The sequence below is a fragment of the Acomys minous genome, assembly GCF_964271855.1.
Source record: "Acomys minous genome assembly, chromosome: 2".
Classification (NCBI taxonomy): domain Eukaryota; kingdom Metazoa; phylum Chordata; class Mammalia; order Rodentia; family Muridae; genus Acomys; species Acomys minous.
Window position 1 is genome coordinate 115,763,694 of NC_140484.1, and position 25,873 is coordinate 115,789,566.

Here is a 25,873-nt window from a genome sequence, read left to right on the forward strand (position 1 = left end):
TGTTCTGATCCCCAACCATAAAATTTTTTTCATTGCTACTTCATAACTGTAATTTTACTACTGTTATGAATCAAATATCTGATATGCAGGATACCTGCTATCCCATCCCTGTGAAAGGGCCATTACCCCCAAAGGAGTCACGACCCACACTTTGAGGACTGCTGCCCTAGAAACCAGAGCCTAGACTCAGGTAGTGAGAACTGCATCCTGTAAGCTGCCCTCTGGTCTCCATACACTACCACCCCCATCTATACACAAATAAATGTAATAAACCTAAATTTTATTATTAAAAAAAAAGCAAATAATAAGATTCTTATAGATTGTACAGTTGGCCAATATAGAAAACCGTGATAGTTTCAGTTATAATTCTATATAAGTCAGACTTAGTGTTTGTTTTGGACCTACAGATGGAGCCAAGTGGTTTAAAAGCACATTACTAACCACCACTGCTGAACAAGGGTACTCCGAGCAAAGCTCGGTGAAAAGACAGCAGTCTGTCTGTCTCCCTCCCTCCCTCCCTCCCTCCCTCCTCCTCCTCTCTCTGGTTTCTCTGATACAGGGTTTCTTCTGTGTAGCCTTGGCTGTCCTGGACTTGCTCTGTAGACCAGGCTGGCCTCCAATTCAGAGATCCTCCTGCCTCTGCCTTCTGAGTGCTGGAATTACAGGTGCCACAACATGCCTGGCTTAAATACAGCCTCTTGGGAAAGGGAGTTTTCACTAATTACACTTATACAAACCATTTCAAAGAAGGTAGAAAAATAAAATAAAATCTCAGCTTTACTTACAAATTTTAGTCTAAGTAGCAAAATGTTTCAGAGATGCTGCCACGCTGGGCTATTAGATAACAGTAAATCATTGAGAAATGTGATACAGGTGCCGCAGGGAGCAGCTAATGCTCAGTGGGAAGGACACAAGCTCTTAGATGTCATGTTCGAATTGTAAGGTTTCCCTATTTTACCTAAATTCCTATAATTTGTAAGAAAAAGCCTAGGTTACCCCTATTTGGTCACAGCTTAATTGGGCAAGTAAATTATTCAGTTTTTGTTTGTTTGTTTCATGTAGCCGAGACTGGCTCACCATCCTGCATCAACCTCTTAAGTTGTAGAAAAACAATTCAAATCTTTTCGAGTTTTTCTTCATTATCAACAGGTGTGCCCTAATGATTAAATGTGATAAACTTGTCTACAAAGGTACCAGGCCCAAGAACCTGGTTTGTTCTTTGCCTTCTAAACTTTCTTGCTAAGCCCTGCTCCTCTTGGGACATAGCGAGCAGTTGAGCTGTTCTGGCAGTCTCCCCAGTTACCTCTGAGGAAGCCGAAAATTTTGAAATCCAACGGCGCCGACCGGGTGGGGATCGGGTGACATCATCGAACTCTTCCACTTGAGGCTATAGAGGAATTGTTGAAGCCAGGGCTCTGTGTGCGCATGCGTATATGTGCAAGCGCTTCCCACGCCCAGGGCGTAATCTGTACCCTAAGCCTTGGACTGTAGTCTCTTTGCAAAAAGGGCGGGGCGAGGGCGGGACTCCATGACGGACGGGAACAGGAACCAATTGTCGGGCGGCTCCGCCTCCTGCTAGGTTTGAATTCCGCGGGGTCCAACGGCTGCAGAGCGGTGTTTGAGAGTGAAGGCTGCCGTGGCTGCTTACCGTCCTCCGTCCCGCGTGAGGTGGAGGGGGAGAGTCTCGATTCTTGACAGCTTGAAACGTCCGCCATGAGGAGAAGGTGCGAGTCTCTTAGGGGAGGGAGCCACTCTTGAGGTGCGAACCTGGTGCAGGGTTCGAGAGCCTTGGGTACGCCCCGGCTGGGGGCACAGTAAGCGGGGCTCCTCAGGAGGGCAGCTGGGCCCGAGGCGACTGGCGGGGCGAGCAGCGGCCGGGACAGCGCGGGGTTGCCAGGCTTCCTCGAGGCCCGGGTGGGTTCGTCTCAGGTCCAGGCGCAGCTGGCGGCCGAGCCCCAGTGAGACCCGCGGCCGCAGCAGCCTCAGATCCCCGCTCCCCCGCCGCTTCGCAGGTGCACCTTCTGGCACCAGACGCTCCGAATAAATGCTGAGCCTGTAATAGGGTTGACTTCTCATTTCTCTAAGTCAAGTCCGTAATCCTGTTGTTCCGGAGGCTGGAACAAGATTGACTCGAGGAAAAAAAAAAATATATATATATATATATTGACTCGAGCTTACACTACGAAACAAGTTTAAGACTGGCCTCGGCTTCGTATTGAGAGTGTTTCAGAAAGCCATGAAGTTGTAAATGTATTGTTTTTATTCGTGGCTGCTCTTCTGTGTTAATGTGTTACTTGAATTGGAAAGATAGGAAGATACCTTGATTTCCTTGCAAGTTAACAAACAATTCTTTTCCGGTCGTTTTAAGATTCCCAGGCGTAGCTTGGGAGTGTCTAGTTTGAAATCCGACCAGAACTTACTTTTTTGGGCAACAGGCTGAATGCCAGTTTTCGCACCTCTAAAATAGTATCAGTGCATAGGGCCCCTGTGTTCGGACTGTATAAATGCCTTCTGGACACAGTGGCTGAAGCACCGAGGACTGGTCAAACTGACTACCTCCCAAGTCTTTGAGATTAAGAATCTTTTGATAATATTTTTTGCCTCCAGATACTTGTCCTCAAGAGATTGGGAATAGAATGGAATGATTAATAAATAGTATTGTGAAAACAAGTGGAGTACAGGGCTAAGGATCCAGATAATCTCACCTGAGTGCCATTATACTTAAACTCTTCTGGGATTAATGGTGCATTATGAAGACTAGTAAAATCCTAACTGACATTGAAAGGAAATTTGTATTCAAAGTGTATTTGAATGTGGTGACTCTCACCTGTAGTCTAGAAATTCAGAAGCCCCAGGACAGGAGAGTTCCAGGCATCCGTCACTACATAAAGAGATGGAAACCCAAACAGCTGGCTGTGGTGGCACACACCTATACTTCACTACTTTCTTGAGAGATAGAGGCAGGAGGTTCTGAGTGTTAGGCCAGACTATCTCTTAAGATACCCTGTTTCTCTTTAAAAAAACAAACAAACAAACAAACAACAACAACAAAAACAAAAGGAAAAGCAATATAAAGTTGAAGGCGAGATTAACATGTTTTTTGATATGATCCCAAGAGTGGGATGGGGAGCGGACTTGTGAGAGAACAGGTGATGTTAATCTAGAAGATGAACCACTTTGTGCAGGAGCTTGGTTGTTGCCAGCTGAAGAAATCCTGTGACCAGGCTGGGGTTGGGGGGGGAATATAGGCGCCCAAGAGAGGAGAGGGAGCGGTTGTTCTGGAGACTGGTGATAGTTTTAGCTGGCTGTTCATTGCTCCACTTCGAGACGCTCCTAGAGAGAACCCCTGGAAGGAAGGCTTCAGGGCTCCTGGGTTCCAGGGCTCCCGGTTCCGGCTGAGGTTCCAGGTTCTGGTTGAGACAGGTTCTTTAATCTTCTTTTCCTTTTGTTTAGGTTAGTCAGGTTATAATTGAGGTACTCTTGGTTAGTAAGTTCATAATAAAATATAATTGTTAAGAAAATTAAGCCTACATAAAGTCTTCCAGTATGGGTTTTTGTTTTGTTTTGTCTTGTTTTGTTTTTGTTTGTTTGTTTGTTTGTTTTTCAAGACAGGGTTTCTCTGTGTAGTCTTGGCTGTTCTGAACTTGCTTTGTAGACCAGGCTGGTCTTGAACTCAAAGCGATCCGCCTGCTTCTGCCTCCTGAGTGCTGGGATTAAAGGCGTGGGCCACCACACTCAGCCAAGTATGGGTTGTTAAAGCACCTTTTGCTTTTTCCTTGTGTTTGAGATAAGTCTTGTTGAGATACCACTTCATAGCCACCAAGATGGCTACAGTCAAATAATGGTAACAACCAAGTTTCTGTGGTATTCACCTTTAATCCCATCACCTGGCAGGCAGGCAGATGTCTGAGTTCAAGACCACCTGATCTACAGAGCAAATTCCAGGGCAGCCAGGGCTACACAAAAACCCTGACTGGAGGGGAGGAAGGAGAACAGAAATTGGTAAGAAACTAGACCCTTCTATACTGCTTGTGAAGTGAAACCATATTGGTGTGTAATCTCATCAGTTCCCATACAACCCAACAATTCCACTACTAGGCTTTATCCAAGAGAAGTGAAAAGATGTTCACAAATTCATACAAGAATTTTGTGTTAAGCTGGGCGTGGTGGCATATGCCTGTGACCCTAGCACTCAGGGAGGCAGAGGCAGGCATATCTCTGAGGGTGAGACTAGCCTGGTCTACAAGCAAGTCCAGGGCAGAGGACAGCCAGGGCTACACAGAGAAATCCTGTCTCAAGAAAAACAAAACAACAAAGAATTTTAGGTTTTATTAAGGAAGGGTTCTTGGGCTGGAGAGATGGCTCAGCAGTTAAGAGCACTGGGTACTCTTCCTGAGGTCCAGGAACAGGGTTCAATCCCCAGCACTCACACAGCAGCTCACAACTGTAACTCCAGTTCCAGGGGATCTGACACCCTCACACCAATCCACATGAAATAAAATTAAGCAAATTATTAAAGAAAAGAGAGCCGGGCGTGATGGTGTACACCTTTAATCCCAGCACTTGGGAGGCTGAGGCAGGTGGATCTCTGTGAGTTTAAGGCCAGCCTAGTCTACAAAGTGAGTCTAGGACAGCCAAGGCCAGATAGAGAAATTCACCCTGTCTCAAAAAACCAAAAAAAAAAAAAAAAAAAAAAAAAAAAAAGAGAGAGAGAGAAATGTAAGGGTTCCATGTAGCCTAAGCTGGCCTCCAATTCACTGAATAGTAAAGGACTTTACTTTTTTTGTTGTTTTAGTTTTGGTTTGTCTGAGACAGGGTTTCTTTTGTAGTCCTGGCTTTTTGTAGACCAGGGTGGCCTTGAACTCACAGAGGTCCTCCTGCCTCTGCCTTCCAAATGCTGGGATTAAAGACATGCACCATCACGCCCAGCCTAAGGATTTCACTTTTAATTACATGTATGTTTATGTGTGGTTCAGTCACTAACAGGGTCCAGATGTGCCAGGTTTTCTGGAAGTGGAGATTGTGACCTACTTGATATAGGTGCTGGGAACTGAACTCCAGTCCTCTGGGATGCACAAGGAGTATGTACGTTTTGTTTTGGTTTTTCTAGACAGGGTTTATGTGCATGTGCACACACGGAGCCCTGGCAGCCCTGCCTGTGCTGGAGCTGGCTCTACAGACCTCCCAAATACTAGGACTAAAGGTGTATAGGACTGACTGGCTAAGGAGATTAATCCTAAAGTAAAAGATTTTCAAAGATACTGCTGAGGTTGGTGGCACAGAAGCTGGAAGCAGAGGTCAGAGAGTCCAGATTCAAGGTTATACTTGGCTACAGGAAAACCCTGCCTCAGGGGAAATCTTATGGAAAGGGATCACTGTGTTTGAATCCTTTTACCTAGCCATAGTTCAACATATTATGGTTTTTTGTTTTGTTTTGTTTTGTTTTGTTTTTTACATTTATCAGCTATTTTGGTTTTGTTGTTGTTGTTGTTGGTTTTGTTTTTTGAGACAGGGTTTCTCTGTGTATCCCTGGCTGTCCTGGACTCGCTTTGTAGACCAGGCTGGCCTCGAACTCACAGTGTTATCAGTTATTTTGTAAAGGTGGCATGCCCACGCTACAGTGCATGCGTGAAGGTCAGAGGCCTACATACAGGAGTCTTTTTTCCCTATCCTGTGGGTTGCAAGGATGCAACTCAGGCTGTTAGTCTTCGCGTGTTGAGCCACTCTGCCAGCCCAGCATGTTTTGAGCTTTAGCAATGCTGTGTGTAACTTGTTCCTTTTCATTGTTGTACTATCTTGTAGGAATGTACTGATCCAGTTTTTAGATACACAAGCTGTCTCCACTTCCCATGCTATGACTAAATCTTTCTATGTCATTTTTTGTTTTTTTCAAGACAGGGTTTCTCTGTGTAACAGAACCCTTGCTGTTCTGGACTCCTTTTGTAGACCAGGCTGGCCTACCTCACAGAGATCTGCCTGCTTCTGCCTCCCAAGTGCTGGGTTTAATGCCATCAATGCCCAGCTCGCTCGCTCGCTCTTCCTTCCTTCTTCCTTTGTTTTCTTCTTTCTTTTTGTTTTTTGTTTGTTTGTTTTCGTTTTTTGGTTTTGATTTTTTTTCAAGACAGAGTTTCTCTATGTAGTCTTGGCTATCCTGGACTAGCTTTGTAGAACTCATAGCAATCCTCCTGCCTCTGCTCCTGAAAGCTGGGATCAAAGGCAGGCGTATGCCACCATGCTCTCCCCCCCTCCCCTTTTTTTCTTTTTAGACAAAGTAGCTCTTGCCATGATTCCTAGATCTCCTAACCACTTTTTAAATGTTTATTTATTTCAAACTGTATGGGTATATGACTTTACCACTTGTGTGCCCAGGACCCTCATAGGTGAAAGTAGGGCATTAGATACCCTGGCATTGGAGTTACAGATGGTTGGTGAACACCATGTGGATGTGGGACCAGAACTTGGGTCCTCCGGAAGAAGAGCAGTGTTCATTAACTATTGAGCCATCTCTGCAGCCCCTCCAAGCTCTTACAAAAAACCAAAACCAAAATAGGGTCTTTGTGTATGCTATCCTGGAACTCAATTTGTAGACCAGGCTGGCCTTGAGCTCACTATCCTGAATCAGCTTCCTAAGTGTTAGGGTTGCAGACATGTACCATCATGTCCAACCCAACATTTAAAAATGAATGTACCAATTTATACAGCAAGCATATCAGGAATGTGAAATTTTGTGATGATTTCTTTTTTTTTTTTTTTAATGTGCATTGGTATTTTGCCTGCATGTATGTCTGTGTGAGGGTGCCAGCTCCCCTGGAACAGGAGGAATTGTGAGCTGCCATGTGGGTGCTGGGAATTGAACCTGGCAGCCAGTGCTCTTAACTGCTGAGCCATCTCTAGCCCGTAATGATGTCTTTTAAGTTTAGCCTTTGAGTTAGTGGCTGTAATTTAAGAATCAAGCTCGGTGTTGTGGTCACACATTTGTTTGGGTGGCCTAGAACTCACAGATATCTTCTAAGTGCTGAGATTAAAGGTGTGTACCACCATGGCCTGGCTTGTGGTACACATTGGTAATCCTAGCACTTTGAAGGCCAAGGCACAAGAATCTTAGATTTAAGGTTCAGCCTATTGGGCTGGATATAAGGCTCAGAGGTTAAAAGCACTGGCTATTCTTTTTTTTTTTTAAGACTTGTTTATTTACTTATTTATTATGTATACAGTGTTCTGCCTGCATGTATACCTGCAGGCCAGAAGACGGCACCAGATCTCATTTTAAGTGGTTGCGAGCCACCATGTGGTTGCTGGGAATTGAACTCAGGACTTCTGGAAGAGTAGAGCGTGCTCTTAACTCTGAGCCGTCTCTCCAGTCCACACTGGCTATTCTTATAAAGGTCCTGAGTTCAATTCCCAGCAACCATATGGTGACTCACAACCATCTATAATGAGATCTGGTGCCCTCTTCTGGCTGCAGCCAGAATACTGTACAAGTAGTAAATACATTTAATTATACTTAAAAAAGGTTCCATCCTCTCAAGGGCAGGCTTTACAGGCATAAGCTACCATGCTTAGCTTTTTGCCAGCTGTTTTTAGGGGCTTCTTACCAGCAAGCTCTTATGTTAGGTATTTTGTCTGGTTTTTCTTTTATAAAAGCATTTGTAATTGAGCATTGTACTGTCATACATAAAATCATTGATCAAAGTCATTGGGTCTTATTCAGATGAATGTAATTTTGCTAGTGTAGCATTTAGGAGACACAGAGAATGGCTAAGCATTTATTAAACTTGTGTGCTTACTCTGAGTTTAATTTACTCTCAAGGCCTCTGGGAAACTATTCGATTTAATTCCTGAAAATAGTGCTTTTAGTCTTGAGGCAGTAATGTTGCATCTTACAAGCAAAATGGCTTCATATTGATTTTCAGTGAGGTGCTAGCAGAGGAGTCCATTGTATGCCTCCAGAAAGCACTGACTCACCTTCGGGAAATATGGGAATTAATTGGGATTCCAGAGGAACAGCGATTACAAAGAACCGAGGTTGTGAAGAAGCATATCAAGGTGAGTTGATTGGTACTGGTCTCTGTAGTGAACATAGGGATGTTGCTACCTTACTTGAGATAGCAGACAGATGGCTATTTGGGGTCTTGGAGGGAGTGGCTTAGTCAGAAAAGGCACCTGCAGCTCCATGATGCAAGCCTGAGACCTGAGCTCAGTCACCAGAACCTGTATAAGGTAATGGGGGAAATGACTGTATAAAGTTGTCTTCTCTCACTGGGCGTGGTGGCGCACGCCTTTAATCCCAGCACTTGGGAGGCAGAGGCAGGTAGATCACTGTGAGTTCGAGGCCAGCCTGGTCTACAAAGTGAGTCCAGGATAGCCAAGGCTAACACAGAGAGACCCTGTTTTGAGGGGGAAAAAAAAGTTGTTTTCTCTCCCCTACACTCTTTCCATGGCCTTTACATTCCTTAACCCCACATCTTGAACACACATAAAAATAAATTTTAAGAAGAAATAATACCTATTCATTTATACTAAGATATCATAGGCTCTTCCTGGTTTGATTTATATATTTAAAGGCCTTTCTGCAAAATTTGAAATTATGAGGGTTTTGATATTAATGCTAGTTGGTTTTATTTTGTGGGTTTTTTTGTTTTGTCTTATTCCTAATGGCTCCAAACCTTTACCAACTGTTTTCTCTCTTGTAGGATCTTCTGGATAGGATGATTGCTGAAGAGGAGAGCCTGAGGGAAAGGCTTCTCAAAAGCATATCCGTCTGTCAGAAAGAGCTGAGCGCCCTGTGCAGTGAGTTACAAGTGAAGCCATATCACGTATGTAGTGGTACAGAGCGCTTGGGAGACTGTTTAAGTCTAAGATTCAGAAATATTTTATTTTGTTTGTTTTTTGAGACAGGGTCTCTCTGTGTAGCCTTAGCTATCCTAGACTCGCTTTGTAGACCAGGCTAGCCTCCAAATCACAGCGATCCACCTGCCTCAGTCTCCTGAGTGCTGGGATTAAAGGTGTGTGCCACCACGCCCGGCGGAAAGCTTTCTTATAGGAGAAGGGCTAGACGTGAGAAATGTGAAAGGTGGAGTTACCCTATTGAAGTGACACAGCTAATAGGCTATCAACAACTTCTTGCTGTATTTCTGTTTTATAGAGCATAACAATGTTTTTAGGTTAACATTGAGGAAAAGGTAGACCATAGACAGTCTTTATTAGAAAGAGGAGAGAGGCTGGGAGAGATGGTTCAGAGGTTTAGAGCACCATCTGCTTTTCCAAAGGTCTTGAGTCCAATTCCCAGCAACCACATGGTGGCTCACAACCACCTATAATGTCATCTGATGCCCTCTTCTGGCAGGTGTATGTGCAGGCAGGGCACTGTATACATAATAATAAGTAAATCTTTAGAAAGAGGAGAATGGGAGACCGTTGAAGAAATGAGTTAATTGGTTAAGGCCTTTGCTCACAGGCGTGAGAACCTGAATTCAATTCTCATATCCCTGGGGTGGGGTGAGCCAGGTATGGTGGCATATGCTTGTAACCTCAGGACTGGGGAGTCAGAGACAGGTGGCCCTCTGAGGCTTACTGGCTAGCCAGCCTAGTCAAATCTGAAAGCTTCAAACCAATAAGAGACCTTTCCTCCAAAAACAAAACAAAGCAAAACCCCAAGAAACAAGGTAGAGGCTGGAGAAATGGTTCAGCAGTTAAGAGCACTTGCTGCTCTTGCATAGGGGGTGGGTTCAGGTCCCAGCACATGTGATATTTTAGAACTGTCCTGAACTCCTCCGGTTCCAGGGGACCCAGCACTCTCCTCTGGCCTCAGTGGGCCTCAGGCTCACATGTAGTTCATTTAAAGGCATGCAAGAGAAAAGCTCATACCCTTACAAACATGCTTTAGAACAAAACACAAAGTGGATGAAGGATGATACCCAAAGTTGATCTCTGTCTTCCATCCACTTGTTCATGTATGTACATGCTCCCATCCACCCCCACAGAATAAAGTGGGGTACATGGGAGGCACGGATACCTAGTAATACAAAGACAGGGTACCAAATAGAATTCAAACTTTGTTGTTCTTTTCTTACTCAAAAGCTGCAAACCATGAACCAGCCAGAATAGTTACCTCCAAAAAGTTGGGACACGGAGGGATCTTTAAAAGGTGATGATGACTGGTTCTCCTGGCCCTTTACTGTTACAGCACAGCTAGCCCCCTGGTCTATAGATGGAGTAAATCTAGCCGCCAGACTGCCTTCAAAGGGTAAGGACAGTTCATTCTGGGCAGTCCAGGGCATTCAAGCAGACCATGACACTAGAGCAGTTTCTTGAGATTAACGTAAATGACATTGATTTGCTATACAAAGTTTCGCTTCAGTCTTCTTTTGTTTTTGTTTTTAAATGTTCAAAGTGAAGTTAGGACCATGAGAAGTTGGGTATACACTGGCATATCTATCTATCTTCCTTGGAAATATGGCAGTTTTTAACAATGCTAAATGAAACTATATATTTAGAACATATAATTACTATTCACTCTAGTCCCTTGTTTATCCACTAGCTATAGAGCAGGATCTACTGAACTGGTAAAGTGATGTTCATAGGATTATTAGTGTATTTCAGTTAATAAGAATTAGATAATACCATCATCTAGCTAACCAAAATAAGCTTTCTGGTCCTTGTACACCTGTTACAAACGTGCCCCGGTAGTTAAGAGAGTCAGATTCATGGAGCCAGGAAATAGAATAGACTGGAGTGAGTGGGAGCATGAAATGAGGACCTTTGCCAAATGAATAGTTTCCGTTTTGCGAGATAAAATGAGTTCTGGAGGTCGGTGATCGTGATGATTACACAGCAGCATTTGCAGTTGTTTTGTAACTTAGATGTATATCCTAACAAAGCTAATTTTAAATTTGTTAAGTTACTGAAAATTGTAGCTTACACTTGGTTATTATACACATACACAAAACACATTAGCCTAGAGTTTGGCACTTTCATACACAGATGTTCAACCTATGAATTAAAACAAAATTGTAAGGCAGAGGCAGGCAGATCACTTGTGAGTTCAAGGCCAGCCTGGTCTACAAAGTGAATCCAGGACAGTCAAGGCTACACAGAGAAACCATGTCTCAGAAAACCGAAAACCAAAAAAAGAAAAGAAAAAAACCAACCAAACAACAAAAAAACCTATTTAGGTTTAAAGAAACTGTAAAGTTCTTAAAAGGAAAGCTTTGTTGTTAGTGGTGGGTTTTGTTTGTTTGTTGTCCTGGACTTGCTTTTTAGACTAAGCTGGCCTTAAACTAAAGATCTGCCTGCTTCTGCCTCTCAAATCACTGTACTGGCTTGGTTTTTTTGTTGTTGTTTTTGGTTTTTTGTTGTTGTTGTTGTTTGTTTGTTTTTTTTTTTTGAGATAGGGTTTCTCTGTATCCCTGCCTGTCCTGGAACTCACTCTGTAGACCAGGCTGGCCTGGAACTCAGAGAGCCACCTGCTTCTGCTGGGATTAAAGGTGTGCACCATCGCCCCAGGGTGATTTTTGAGTTTATTGTGGATGTGTGGGTATACAAATGCCATTGGTATGTAGAGGTCAGAGGACACCTTGCAGGAATTGGTTGTTCTTTTTACCTTTTGTGGGCTCTTGGGATCAAACTCAGATTGTCAGGGTGGAGGGCAAGCCTTTCCCTCCAAGCTGTCTTGACAGCCTTGTCCTCAGCTATGAACTATGTAGATGTCAGGGTTGTCTGACACTGTTAAAAGGTTGAACACATTGCTGGGCGTGGTGGTGCACACCTTCAATCCCAGCACTTGGGAGGCAGAGGCAGGCAGATCTCCGTGTTTGAGGCCAGCCTGGCCTACAAAGCGAGTCCAGGACAGCTAGGACTACAAGAGAACACCTTATCTTGAAAAAACAAAACAATATAGAAGGTTGTACACACATAATTGTTTGGTGTGATAGTATAGGCCCGCCATCTCAGCATGTGGAAGGCAGGAAGACAAGTTCAAGGCCAGTGAGACCATATTAAAAAAAAAAAAAAAAGGGCCTGGCGTGGTGGCGCATGCCTTTAGTCCCAGCACTTGGGAGGCAGAGGCAGGTGGATCACTGTGAGTTCGAGGCCAGCCTGGTCTACAAAGTGAGTCCAGGACAGCCAAGGCTACACAGAGTGACCCTGTCTCGAAAAAACAAACCAAAACAAAAAAGATGTAGTTTGTATAACTTTTTAGTACTGTGCTAAAAGTAAAAAATTGGTTGTGTTCTTGAATTAGATTCTGCCTAGTGCATATTGCTTTTGTCTCATTCTAAAGATGGAAAATCATGAAATAAATCTATTGCTAAGTTGGAGACACTACACTACACACTTAAAGAATGGCAAAGGTGGTATATAGGGTGATAATTTAGGGGTATCTTTAAACTAGTAAAAAAAACAAAATCGAAAATGGAAAAGGAAATTGGACTTGGTGACCCATGTCTGTAATCTCAGTACCTGAGACACAAAGGCAGGAACATCAGGACTAAGGTCTTCCTTGGCCTCATTGTACAGTCAAGAGAAATGGTCTGATTGTCTTTCCCTGCTGGAACTCTTAGGTGATCTTTAAGTTCAAGACCAGACTGGCCTTGAACTCGTCTGCTTTCTAAGTGCTAGAATTAAAGGTGTGCAGCTGGGCGTGGTGGTGCACGCCTTTAATCCCAGCACTCGGGAAGCAGAGGCTGTGAGTTCGCTGTGAGTTCGAGGCCAGCCTAGACTACAAAAGCGAGTCTAGGTCAGCCAAGGTGTTGGCTCAGTTTATTAACAATTAAACTTTATTATACAACCCAACTAGCATATACAAGAAGGAAAAAAAGGTTAAAGGGACAGAAGATTAAAACCTCCTGGAATCCGTTCGGCAGGACGGGTCCTTAGGTGTCTCAGTCCCACGAGCTGGTCCGGTCCTTTCCTCTCTCTCCGTGCCTTCTCCTTCTCCCCTTCTACCTCTTGTTTTTCTCTCCCCCACCTTCCCAGTCATATGCAAAGGGCGGTCCCTTCTCCCTTCGAGGGTCAATTAGGAAAACAATAGCCACGGTGGGGTTCCTAGGTAGGCTTCCTGAATTTCAAGCCCAGGAAGGCTCCAAACAGTCTCTCACAAGGTATTCATGGTGTGCCCCAAGGGTAAAGCCCGCCAAGACTGCTTCCACCTGCGACAAAGCTTAATCTATCCCACACCAAGGCTACACAGAGAAACCCTGTCTCGAAAAACCAAAAATTAAAAAATAAAAATAAAAATAGAATTAAGGTGTGCATAGATGCCTGGCCTGAATTGCTTTGTTTGTAAACTTTTTTTTTTAAGATTTATTTATTTATTATTATGTATACAACATCCTGCTTTCGTGTGTGCCTGCCTGCCATAAGAGGGCACCAGATCTCCTTACAGATGGTTGTGAGCCACAGTGTGGTTGCCGGGAATTGAACTCAGGACCTCTGGAAGAGCAGCCAGTGCTCTTAGCCACTGAACCATCTCTCCAGCCCCCTTGTTTGTAAACTTAAACATTCATCGTTCGTGTTTTCTCCCACTGTCCTTCTTTCCCATCCGTGGACCTTAAATAGTCACATGTTATTTTATACAGGAGGAAAAAGAAACAACTATCTTGCAACTAGAAAAAGATTTGCGCACTCAAGTAGAATTGATGAGAAAACAAAAAAAGGAGAGAAAGCAGGAACTTCAGCTACTTCAAGAACAAGATCAAGAACTTTGTGAAATTCTCTGTATGCCTCCCTCTGATGTGGACAGCACCTCTCTCCCGACCGTAGAGGAGCTGAATCTGCTCCGACAGCGTGTGGCCACGTTGAGGGAAACAAAGGTATGCTGCCTGCATTCATTCTTTATTTGGCCTCTATCTTTCTTTTTTTTTTTCTCCTCGAAACAGGGTTTCTCTGTGTCCTTGGCTGTCCTACGCTCTGCCTGCCTCTGCCTCCCGAGTGCTGGGATTAAAGGCATGTGGCACTATGCCCGGCCTGGCCTCTAGATATCTAATTTTGTTTCTGTTTTGTCTTTTTATTTTTAGGAATCTAGGCACGAACAATTTGTCAACCTTAAGAGAAAAATCATATTGTGTATGGAAGAATTAGAACACACTCCAGATACAAGCTTTGAAAAAGATGTAGTGTGTGAAGATGAAAGTGCCTTTTGTTTATCATTGGAGAATATTACAACGCTACAGAAGTTGCTACAACAGGTAATATCTGCTCAAATTATGGTGTAACATCTCAGTAACACTCATCAATTAGGAAAAAACAAAAAACTGACAGCTTTTTCTTTAGCCCTAAATGAGGGGCCAGTGTGAGTGAAGAGATAACTGAAGGCAAAGAACAATATGCCATGTGTCTGTCTGCTTGTTTGGTGTGTGCGGGCGAATGGGAGAGAGGCAGGCAGGACGGATGTGTCATTACTAGGAACTGTACACTTTGTTGGGAAGTTTTCAATGGGACTAGTGCTCTCTCACCCTCTAGGCCTGCCAGCCAGTGAGCCGTACAAGCGTGCCCTATGAGGCTCAGCTTTTTATGTAGATTCTGAGGATTGAACCTACAATCAAGTCCTTCTGCTTGAATGGCAAGCCCCTTACTGACAGAACTATTTTAGTGGTAGAGATTGAATTCAAACCTTCAAGTCTCATACATCCTAGACAAATGTTGTATCACTGAGCCCTATCCACAGCCCTGATCTTTTTTTTTTAATTTAGAAAAAGAACCCAAGCTACCTTTTTTTTTTTTTTGAGACAGGGTCTCTCTGTGTAGCCTTGGCTGTCCTAGACTCGCTTTGTAGTCCAGGCTGGGCTCGAACTCACAGCGATCCGCCTTCCTCTGCCTCCTGAGTGCTGGGATTAAAGGCGTGCGCCACCACGCCCGGCGCCAAGCTACCTTTTATGTGAATAAGAATGTAATAAATATTCTTAGAATATTAAATTGAAATGGTATTAGCTATTTTAATTAGCCTAATGTTTAATAATAATATAAAAAGATTCCAAATTTCAATTCTAAGTTGGGCATGGTGGCACATGCCTCTAAACCTAGCACTCAGGAGGCAGTGGCAAATAAAATCTCCAAATTCCAAGCCAGCCAGGGCTACATAATGAAACCCTGTCTTAAAACAACAACACGGCAATGACAGTCTTACAGCATGTTTAGATGGCATGAAAACATGTCTCTTCTCACTTCATGTAAAAGTACGATAGCACACACCTAAGCTATGATCCAGCCTTCAGGAAGCTTTGCTGCATAGAGAAGACATGAACATGAATATATACGAATCTCAAAAAGGGCTTTCTCCTCATGGGTCCAGATAGCTTCCTCTGAGAGACTAGGAAGACAGCCTTTGCTGTTCTGGTGGAGCCACTGCCTTTCCTTCTTACAGCTGGAAACGAGAAAATCACAAAACGAAGCAGAGTGTGAGGCACTCCGGGCTCAAATCCGAGAGCTCTGGGATAGGCTACAGGTACCTGAGGAAGAGAGAGAACCTGTGGCAGCCATGACTGGGTCAAAAGCCAAAATCAGGAATGCGGTAAGAAAAGCCAAGGACGCTGGGTAAATAGTGCTCTCTGAGCATTTCGGGGTCGAGTCTAGTGACTGTCCTTACTTGGATCAGCAAAAACATGGTCAGTTTTGTGCACATTTTTGGATTTCTGGCTCTTAAAATGCTGTTATAAAGCATGTTGATATACCTTTATACCTTTTTCTTTGTTTATATGTTTATGTATAGCTTTGTATTATATTTTTACTTAAACCTTGTCTTTTTCTTTCAGCTGCTGTTAGAAGTGGATCGGCTAGAAGGACTGAAAATGCAAAACATAAAGCAAGTGATTGAGACAATTCGAGTAGAGCTGGCTCAGTTCTGGGATCAGTGCTTTTATAGCCAGGAGCAGAGGCAGGCTTTTGCCCCCTACTACTCTGGTTAGTACAGAGGTGATGCTCTTCATGTGGCCACCCTAGAGTCTTCACAAGCTCAGACTCTCACCAGGAGGTTCTGTATTTCCCCTTTTGAGCAGATACAGCCCTGACTTAGTTTTCATGTCCCAAGAAAAGGACACTAAAGCACAAATTTTGAGCCGCTGAGGTATAACAGCTAAATGCTTAAGTCTTTGTCTGAGCTCAGGGACTCAAGAAATGGGAGTTCCAAAGTGTCTTAAACTGATGGATCTGAGAGGTGAAAGTATCCTAACATCCAACACTGTTTAGATATTTTATGTAGCCCAGTCTTCTACTGGCTATGCAAGGCATAAAGGAAGAGTATGAAAAACAGAAAGAAGAGACCACATTCTGAGAATGTTCATTGTTTTAGACTACGTTTGAGTCTATCCCAGCTACTGTGACAAGCCTGGCTTGTATTCCTCTTTTTTTCCTTTAAGATTTATTTTTACTTTATTTATTATAAAGGAGAAAACTTTCCATACTGTAAGGTGCTCGGAATACCAAACACTAGAGCAATGTTTCTTACTTTCTTTTTTTAAGATTTATTATGTACACAGTGCTCTGCCTGCATGTACACCTGCAGGCCAGAAGAGGGCACCAGATCACATTATAGATGGTTGTGAGCCACCATGTGGTTGCGGGGAATTGAACTCAGGACCTCTGGAAGAGCAGACAGTGCTCTTAACCTCCGAGCCTTCTCCCCAGCCCAGGTCTTACTTTCTAACACTGTGATCCTTTAATACATTTCCTCATGTTACGGTGACCCCAAACATTAAATTATTTTTTTGCTACTTCATAACTATAATTTTGCTACTGTTTTGAATCGTAATGTAAATATCTGATATGCAGGATGTCTGGTATGTGACCCCTCCTGGTGAAAAGGGTTGTTTGACCCCCAAAGAGTCGATGACTGAGAATTGTTGCAATAGAGGAAAAAAGTTTCTAACTACTAAACTAGCTAGGCACAGTGGTATATGCCTTTATTTAATCCTAGCATTCAGGGAGGCAGAGGCAGGTGGATCTCTGTGAGTTTGAGGCCAGCCTGGTCTACAAAGTGAGTCCAGGACAGCCAAGGCTACACAGAGAAACCCTGTCTCAAAAAACACAAACAAACAAACAAACAAAACAAAACAAAAAAAACAACGGCCAGGCTGTAATGGTGCATGCCTTTAATCCCAGGCAGAGCTTTGTGAGTTTGAGCCCACCATGGTCTTCAGAGCAAGTCCTAGGACAGCCAGAACTGTTATACAGAGAAACTGTCTTTAAAAAAAAAAAAAAAATCAAAAAACTACTAAACTTGTCTATTACAGAGGACTACACAGAGAACCTGCTCCATCTTCATGACACTGAGGTTATACGGTTAAAAAACTACTATGAGGTTCACAAGGAGTTGTTTGAAGGTGTCCAGAAATGGGAAGAGAGCTGGAAACTTTTCCTAGAGTTTGAGGTAATAGCCTAATGTTACCTGTTTTTCTCTAGAGTGACATGAACATCATGAAAGCATGCCAGGTATGGTGGGTGAACGGTACCTGTAATCCCAGCACTTGGGGAAGCTGAAGGATTGTTATGAGTTCTAGCCTAGCCTTGGCTTACAGTGAAAGGAAAACACAAGACAAAACAGAAACAAATAGAGAAATCAGACTGAAGTGAGAGAGACAGGCTTACCACAAGGCTCCAGGCTGAAAGCAGAGAGAAGTCATGAACAGATGGATGTACAGCAGATTCCTCTGGTTGACGCACCCACATTTAGTGTTATGTACTATTGCTTCTACACAATAGAAAGTAACAAAAATGAAAAGTTAAAAAGAATGACAGATTTGTGTGTGCGTGCTCAAACTCAGGGTCTTTTGCATGTTCTACCGTTTAGCTACATCCAGCCCAACATTTTCTGGCAATGCTGGGGATTTAACCCAGGCCTTCACATGTGCTAAGTGTACGTGGGCAGAAGGTAATGGACAGGTAAAGGCACTATACTAGTTCCTGAGTGCAGAGGGCAGGCCTCCTTCTCTCCCCTCTAGATACTATTCCTTTTTTTTTTAAAACAAAACAAAACAAAACAAGGTCTCACCCCCAGCAGTGGTGGTACAGGCCTTTCTTTAATCCCAACACTTAGGATGCAGAGGCAGGCAGATCTCTGAGTGCCAGGGCTACACAGAGAAACTCTTGTCTCAAACAAGGTCTCGTTCTAGGTCCAGATGGCCTGGAACTCTGAGATCTGCCTGCCTCTGCCCACTGAGTACTTGGGGTAAAAGGCTTGTGACAACATACCTAGCTTTTAACTTTGTCCTCTCACATTCCAAGAGAGCACTTATTACTTTTATTGTGTGCTTTGTTTTCTAGAAAGGGTTTTTTTGTGTGTGGAGCACTGGCTATCCTGGAACTCAGAGATCTGTCTGTCTCTACCTCTGGAGTGCTGGGATCAAGGCTGTAAGCCATCACTGCCCAGTTGACCTACTCTTCTTAAGTAGTGTAGCTACTGGAAAGTTACCCATGCTACGTAAATAACTTGGCTGGGTGGTAGCGGCATATACCTTTAATCCCAGCACTCCCAGGATGTAGAGGTTAGTGGAGATCTCTGAGTTCAAAGCCAGCCTGCTCTACAGAGAGAGTTCCAGGACAGCCAGAGCCACACAGAGAAACCCTGTCTCTAAAAACAAACAAAAACCCTTCACTCATGATCCTGTAAACAACCCTTGTTAAAAGCTCACTGGGTCACCCCACTCCAAAACACAGTTAAGTAGAATGGGGATAGTGGGCAGTCGGAAGGAAATCAGCAGGAAGGCGGTAATAGAGTAATAGGAGGGTGAATATAAACAAAATATATCACACTTGTGCATAGGAATATGAAACTATTACATAATAATTAATATATGCTAATAAGTTTTGTTTGAAAGGAAATGCTAGTTTTCCTGAACCCCAGTGGATGACCTTATATATGGCCCATGGCACGGAAAATTAACATTTCTCATGTTGGACTAGATAGTAATACAAAACCTGTAAAAGCACCTTAAAGTTATCTGGTGAGGAATCTTAGCAGAAATAATTGTTGACCATAGTAGGTTTCTGATTTTGATGTTTTATGTGTGTGGGGGGTGTGTGTGTTCGTATGTGTGGGTGCACATGTGTACATGTGCAAGCCAGAAATTAACATCAAGTATCTTCAATCCCTTTCCACCTTCTTTCTTTTGAAACGAGGTTTCTGTCTGCCCTGGGACTCACTGTGTAGACTAGGCTGGCTTCCATCTTATTTCTTGGCATCTTTCACTGAACTTGGAGCTCATAAATTAGACTGGTTGGCCATCAAGCCTCAGGATCTTGTCCCAACATCCCCAACCTCTGAGCCCGGGATCACAGGCATGCCAGACATGCGTTGCCAAATGCAGTTCTTACACGGCAGGTACTTTACTGAATCATTGCCCCATCCCTCAAGGATTTACTCTAATAAGTGTATTTTTCACAGAGAAAAGCTTCAGATCCAAGTCGATTTACAAACAGAGGGGGAAATCTTCTAAAAGAAGAAAAGGAACGAACAAAGCTCCAGAAAACACTCCCTAAGGTAACTTGGTTGTAAGACACCATATTCTTTGCCCACTAAACATAGGAAGGACAGTATGTATTGGGCCTTTAGTGTAGCAATTCTTCATCACAGTCTATGAGTTTGCTAGAGCTGCTCAACTAAGTTCCAGAGATTAAAACTACAGAATGTATCTGTTTAATGAGCTCAAGGTGTCCTTGATAGGCTTGGGTCTCTTCTGAGTCTGTGCTTGACTTAGAGATGGCCACCCTCTGTTCCTTTGTCTTCATGTGGTCATTCTCTGGGTCTCCATCCTAATTGCTACACATCCTATCAGATTAGGGCCTGCCCTAATGACCTTATTTGAACCCACTTAACCACCTTAAAGCTGTCTCTAGGTAATAACAATGAGGTGTCTGTGCTGTTAAGACTTCAAAGTGAATTATAGGATAGAATTGTGCCTTTGGCATAAGGCAAACTTTTACAGAAGTGCTATGCACTTTATTATTCTATTTTGTTTTGTTGGTTTTTTGAGACAGGGTTTCCCTGTGTAGCCTTGGCTGTCCTGGACTCCCTTTGTAAACCAGGCTCTCCTTGAACTAATAACAGTGATCTGCCTGCCTCTGCCTCCCGAGTACTGGGATTAAAGGCATGCGCCACCACGTCTGGCTTGTCTTTTATTTTGTAATAGCATTAAATAGCTTTTATTGACTTTTGCCAGATACTAGTCCATTAATTCATTAGGTTAATTCATATCCTTGTCCAGTATTTCCATAGTTAATATATTGCCATGTGTAAAGATGAGTGGATTGAGGTATTAAGAAGTTCACCTTACCCACCTTTAGGGCTAGTTAAGAGGTGATTCCAAGCTGGGTGTGGTGGCACAGGTCTTTAGTTGCAGCACTTGGGAGGCAGAGACAGGCGGATCACTGTGAGTTTGAAGCCAACTTGGTCTACAACGTAAGTCCAAGACAGCCAAGGCTACACAGAGAAACCTTGTCTTGGAGGGAAGAAAAAAAAGTTGATTCCAAATTGAAACTCTGATAGTAGTGTGGTTCCATACTTCTGTTTATAAATCACCCTGTCTAGATAATGTTGATTTTCCCAGTGCTGTTTCCAACTTTCGTCATCAAAACCTCCATCTTTAGACTGGGTTTTTACCTTCTTTTCCTCCTTAATGTGTATCTAAATGAGTCTTCTAGTCTGATTTCCATTTGCTCCATCCTGTATCTGTGTGGGTCCTGCTATCAGAAGGTTGATGACACCCTGGGAGGAGTCCTTCTTTAGGATAATTACTTCTTTTGAGATTAGCACCAGAGACTTGAAGTAAATAACTTATCCTTGTTTTCCGGCCAGCTGGAAGAGGAGTTGAAAGCACGAATTGAAAAGTGGGAACAAGAACAATCAACAGCATTTGTGGTGAATGGGCAGAAATTCATGGACTATGTTACAGAACAGTGGGAATTGCATCGTTTGGAGAAAGAGCGAGCCAAACAGGAAAGGGTAAGTTGTGCACACAAATTAGGAAAAGAGGATAGCAATTAGAGTGGTCCTGCATCTGCATAACCGGCAGGGTTGATTGAAGAACAGGTAGACTGCAATAGCTCTCAGGGTTCAGGGATTCTTACCTGGGCTTCTGGCCCTATCATTGTTTCATACAGCAACTAAAGAACAAGAGACAGACAGAGACAGAGATGCTATATGGCAGTGCTCCCCGGACACCGAGCAAGAGACCAGGACTTACACCTAACAAGCCTGGAAAAGTACGCAAGGTAACTCTATCTTCGTGCTGTTGCTGTTTTTTTTTTATTGCCCTCTGTTGCAGTTATTTTACCAGTGTGGCCTAATGATGTTTATTATTAGGCCTATAATTATTACAGCAGTATTTTGTAACCTGCTAGTAATCAATCAAGACACTGACACCTTTTATATTTTAAAATAGCCTTAGTTAACCTGGGGCAGGGCAGATATCAATCCTCTAAACTACTTCCCATGGTGGGGCAGGTATCCCATGCCATCTGCTTCTAATAATTTCTATCAAGCTACCTCCCATCCATAATCCCATGTACTTGCTAATTATCATCATTTGGGCAAAGTCTCCACACCTGCCATGTGCTTCTCTCCTCCACCTGCCTCTGCCTCCCGAGTGTGGGGATTACAGGCGTGCACCACCACGCCCGGCTGAAGCAGTTCTTAAAGCTGTGCAGTATTGTGCACAGCTAACTTTATTGTGGAAGCTCATTTCCTGACACTTCATGCTCACTGATCTGCAGGGTAGAGCTGGATTGTTGGAAAGGCTGATGTTGTTAACCTCACATCAATACTGTATCTACTCTTAGATGAACACCACCACCATGTCCAGTGCCACACCCAATAGCAGCATTCGGCCTGTCCTTGGTGGAACAGTGTACCATTCACCTGTGTCTCGATTACCTCCTTCTGGCAGCAAGGTCAGTATATTCTGTACAAGCACATCCCTGTTTGCTACCTGTTTTCCTCGGTCTAGTTTCTAAAATAACAGTTTGGGGATCATTGAGATTCTGAGAATTAGGCCAGAGCCAGATTATCATTAGACCGGGGCCGATTTGTTTTGTTTTGTGTTTCTGAGACAGGGTTTCTCTGTGTAGCCTCGGCTATCCTGGACCTGCTTTGTAGATCAGGCTGGCCTCGAACTCACATTTATCTTCCTGCCTCTGCCTCCCAAGTGCTGGGATAAAAGGTGTGCACCATGCCCAGCCTAGACCAGGGCTTTTTAATCTTTTCCCTTAATGACCTCTTTTTACATGAGGAATAACCCTGGTTATATGGGCATGTATGTAACATAGGTACACACCTGGCTACATGAGATCATGCCTCAAATGCAAACAAACAAAAAAGATATGCAAATAAGGAATTTATTTTAGGCTGGATTTGATGGTATATACCCATAATCCTATTTGGGAGGCAGAGGCATTGCAAGGCAGGCACACACACAGCTAAAACTGCACCTGTTTCTTGTTTTGTTTTGAGACAGAGTCTCATTTTGTAGCTCTGGCTATTGTGGAACTCACTATATAGACCAGAATCTCAAGAGATCACCTGCTTCTGTTGGGATTAAAGGTGTCCACCATCATGCCTAACTGCAACATTATTTAAGCCAGAAGTGTCGGATTGTACACATGAATAATATAAATGTGGCATGGGGTTTCGTGTGTAAGTACATTCATTCTAAATGACAGATAACATGGGTTTCTTTCTTCTCTGTAGTCAGCAGTCACTTCTATGTGTTCTGGAAAGAAAACACCTAGAGCTGCCCGGCTTAGGGCCAACAAGGAGAACATGGAGCTCAATGGCAGCATCCTGAGTGGTGGGTACTCTGGCTCGACACCCCTCCAGCACAACTGCAGCATTAAGTCTGTTGCCAGCACCTATTCTGAGTTTTCGGTAATTCACCTTTTCTCATATCTACCAGTCTCTGGGGAGCACACAGTTGGCAGAGCGGGTATCTTCCCAAGGGCACCCAGGATATTCAGTCAGGAAGTGACCTGAGGGCTGAGAATCCCTTTCCTGCCTTGATCATGGTAGGGTGTGGGTGGCTTAAGGGGGTGTACAGGAAGTTGATGTCAGCAATTAGACATTTGACCTGGATCCTTCTGCTTAAGCTGAACCACTCCCTGGCTGCAGGAGGTAACCTGCTAATTACTGCCCTGGTGCTCTCTTGGTGGAGTTCTTGGTAATTGTCTTAATTCTTTGTTCTTAGAAGGACCCATCCCTCTCTGACAGCTCCACTGTTGGGCTTCAGGTCTGTATGGCCACCCCTGCATGTCCCCTTTCCAAACTCACCTGTCATCTGCTGGCTTCATTCCCTTCTGGGCACAGAATTACACTAACCCATAATCTTAGCTGTACCAACATAGAACCTTTTTAAAACAAAGGAAGCAAGAATTCCTATTAAGGGCTTTTAAAATTGAGTATTTGGTGTCTACTTACTGACATGCTGGGTAGCAAGAAAACATGTTCAGACTTGAATTGGATTCTCAGTTCCACCTAAGATTATACAAAGTTTTTTTTTCTTTACCTATTTACAAAAAGAAAGAAATTAAAAAAGAATACCTGCTCCCCATCCCATCCCCAAGTGTGATACCAAAGGCCTAGAATGTGCTATAAAAAATAAAGGCCCCATCAAATGGGGATGGGAACCCCAGCTGTGTGCTGCTTATACTGAGGCTCTTGGCCTGTGTGCTGATTATTTCCTGGAGTATATACCTTACTAACCTTCAGGGATGAACTGTCCTGTCTGTCTACATAGGCTGGCCTGTGCTTATTTCCTCAACTCTACTTATTTATACCACAGTGAGTTGCTAATATGTGTGTGAAGACTGAAAATGCCTTTTCACAATGGTCTTTACCTTCAATTATTCTGCTCAGAATTTACCGACACTTAACTACAGTGCCTTTTCTTTAACCATCTGTTTTCTCGTCCTTCAGTATCTTAACAGTGAGAGCTAAAGGCTGCCCCTTCCCTTGTTAAAACTTAGACTGCCTCCTCTCTTGGTAACAGGGAAGGAGACTGGGACATGATGAGAGCACGGCCAGTTAGGAATGTGCAAACTTCATGTTCTAGCCTTTCTTCCCAATGACCCTGGTGGTGGTGTTTCTCTTAGAAGTGGCTGTCTGTAGCTCTAGTTGGCTGATTGCAGAAAAAGAGATTTAGCTTTCCCTTTTTTGCTTGCTCAGCCAAAGCCCATTTTTTGTTTGAGGCTTAAATGTACCTATACACTCATCTGTCTCTGGCTAAGCCTGGAAGTTTTCTTCTGATTACCAGCAGCTTTGGTTAACAAAGTCTGTGGGGCAGCACCACAGCCACTCCCTCAGCTGACGTCTACTAACACCTGTCTTCCTCAGTGGCTTCTCTTGCTTGATCTTTTGCTTTTTCACCATATACTCCAGCATGAGATCAAATCGCCAGCAGGTTACAAAGCCCTCAGCCCCAGGGATTGGTAGATAAGTGGTTTATCCCTTGTTTTACAAAGGGGTCAAGCAACCAAAGCGGTGACAAAAAAAAACAAAACAAAACAAAAAAAAGCCTTAGCATGTGTAAGGCAGGCCCTGGGGTCCTATCCCTACCAGGAAGAGGGAAAAAGCAAAACCCCAAACAAAACTTGTTGGTCTCCTGCTAAACAGCCACAGGAGTAACTTTGCCAACTATAAGGCGTTTCTCTTGGAGAGGTTTTAAGATTGGACTGGCTGAGGATAGGAACAGGGCTCACGTGCATGTACTAGGCTTGTGACTAACAGAATGGTGCTAGAGTTCCTCAGTCTGTCCCTAACACAACTGTGGTAGGAACTCTTAGGGAAACTGCCCTGGGGGCTTTGTGCTAACCCAGTAACCATATTTACAAGCAGAGGGGTACACACAATAGTATTGTCGCTGATGTTGCTTATTCTTCAACAGCGAGAACTTTCAAAGGCTTCCAGATCTGATGCTGCTTCCCGAATCCTCAATTCAACCAACATCCAGTCCTGAGAACCCCTGAGTTAGCCTAGCTCTGGCTTCCTGTGCCTACACTGGACTGACTTATACCAGGGGTGACTTTCAAGTTTTTCATCAGTTTAGATATATTTGAAACAACCTTAGGCAGGTTCTGTTTCCATGGGCCTAACTTAGATATGAGTGCAGTCAGTTCATGGAGACACCTTAAAACCTAGTTTATGACACTTTAGTACCAATTTTAATATCTGATACCTAAACTGTTTTCTCTACCCCATAATTATACTTAAAGAATGATCGCTACTATATTGGAAAATGAGAAAATGATTATGCCCAGTTTGGGGATAAGAGACATGAAGAATTGTGGCATGTAGACTTGAAATTAGCAATGAACATCTTTTGTTGTTGTTGTTGTTGTTAGGGAACATTCAGTTAATGCTGTAGCTATGGCAGCTTTAATCTTATCCAGAGGCCTGGGCTCTGTACTATCCCAATGAGCATTTCTTGTGTTTCAGCGTTTGAGATGTCTTGACCTGCTGCCAAAGAGTAGCAGTAACAGTTGTTAATATAGTGCAATCTCTTTGAGATCTGTGTGTATAAACACACATGTGTCTGACCAGTTCTCCAGTCTCCCGTCCCTGTGTTCACTATACCTGTGTTTTATTCCCAATAGTTGACAACTAAATGAAGAGGCTATCTAGGTGAGATGGGCCATTTCTGTCAAAAACTCAGCAAATTTGCACATCTATAAGGAAGTCATTCCTGTAATCACATCCACAATGAGGCTTTTTACCTACCCAGTCCATCACTACTCTTCCCAAAGCACTATCTATTATTTATTCTTTCTCTGCCTGTGCCATCTGTCAACACATTAAATGATTGTTTAAAACTTGGTCTGTGTCAGCATGCTGTCTGTTTATTCACATATATATTATTTTTAAATATAATAAAATGTATATAGTTACCTTTGAAAT

At 43.4% G+C, this 25,873-nt stretch overlaps 1 protein-coding gene and 1 long non-coding RNA gene across 9 annotated transcripts; one reads left to right on the forward strand and one right to left on the reverse strand.

Annotated features, from left to right (window-relative positions):
* The first annotated feature begins 1,566 nt into the window (after positions 1-1,566).
* Positions 1,567-25,791, forward strand: PRC1 (protein regulator of cytokinesis 1). Of its 8 annotated transcripts, XM_084772421.1 has the most exons (15): positions 1,567-1,724; positions 7,914-8,046; positions 8,694-8,816; positions 13,578-13,811; positions 14,016-14,186; positions 15,362-15,508; positions 15,750-15,897; positions 17,226-17,362; positions 19,376-19,471; positions 20,786-20,932; positions 21,091-21,201; positions 21,769-21,879; positions 22,676-22,852; positions 23,169-23,210; positions 24,864-25,791. In XM_084772421.1, the coding sequence occupies exons 1-15, from the start codon at positions 1,714-1,716 to the stop codon at positions 24,933-24,935; spliced, it is 1,860 nt and encodes a 619-aa protein (XP_084628547.1). In that variant the 5' UTR covers positions 1,567-1,713; the 3' UTR covers positions 24,936-25,791. The 8 variants fall into 8 exon arrangements, with proteins under 8 accessions (XP_084628547.1, XP_084628548.1, XP_084628552.1 ...); XM_084772422.1 differs by lacking the exon at positions 23,169-23,210; XM_084772426.1 differs by lacking the exon at positions 23,169-23,210 and having other exon boundaries at positions 22,676-22,775.
* On the reverse strand, positions 1,766-20,774 carry LOC311592269. Its single transcript, XR_014777358.1, has 3 exons — positions 20,591-20,774; positions 17,581-17,683; positions 1,766-3,395 (listed from the first exon to the last, which is right to left on the reverse strand). It is a non-coding gene; the product is annotated as an uncharacterized lncRNA (long non-coding RNA).
* Positions 25,792-25,873: the final 82 nt, after the last annotated feature.

What these genes read in the sequence shown, in the direction of transcription:
- PRC1 (XM_084772420.1), top strand. An exon ending in TACAGAAGTTGCTACAACAG is followed by an intron (nt 14,187 to 15,361) that starts GTAATATCTGCT and finishes TCCTTCTTACAG; the next exon opens with CTGGAAACGAGAAAATCACA. An exon ending in AACTTTTCCTAGAGTTTGAG is followed by an intron (nt 17,363 to 19,375) that starts GTAATAGCCTAA and finishes TATTTTTCACAG; the next exon opens with AGAAAAGCTTCAGATCCAAG.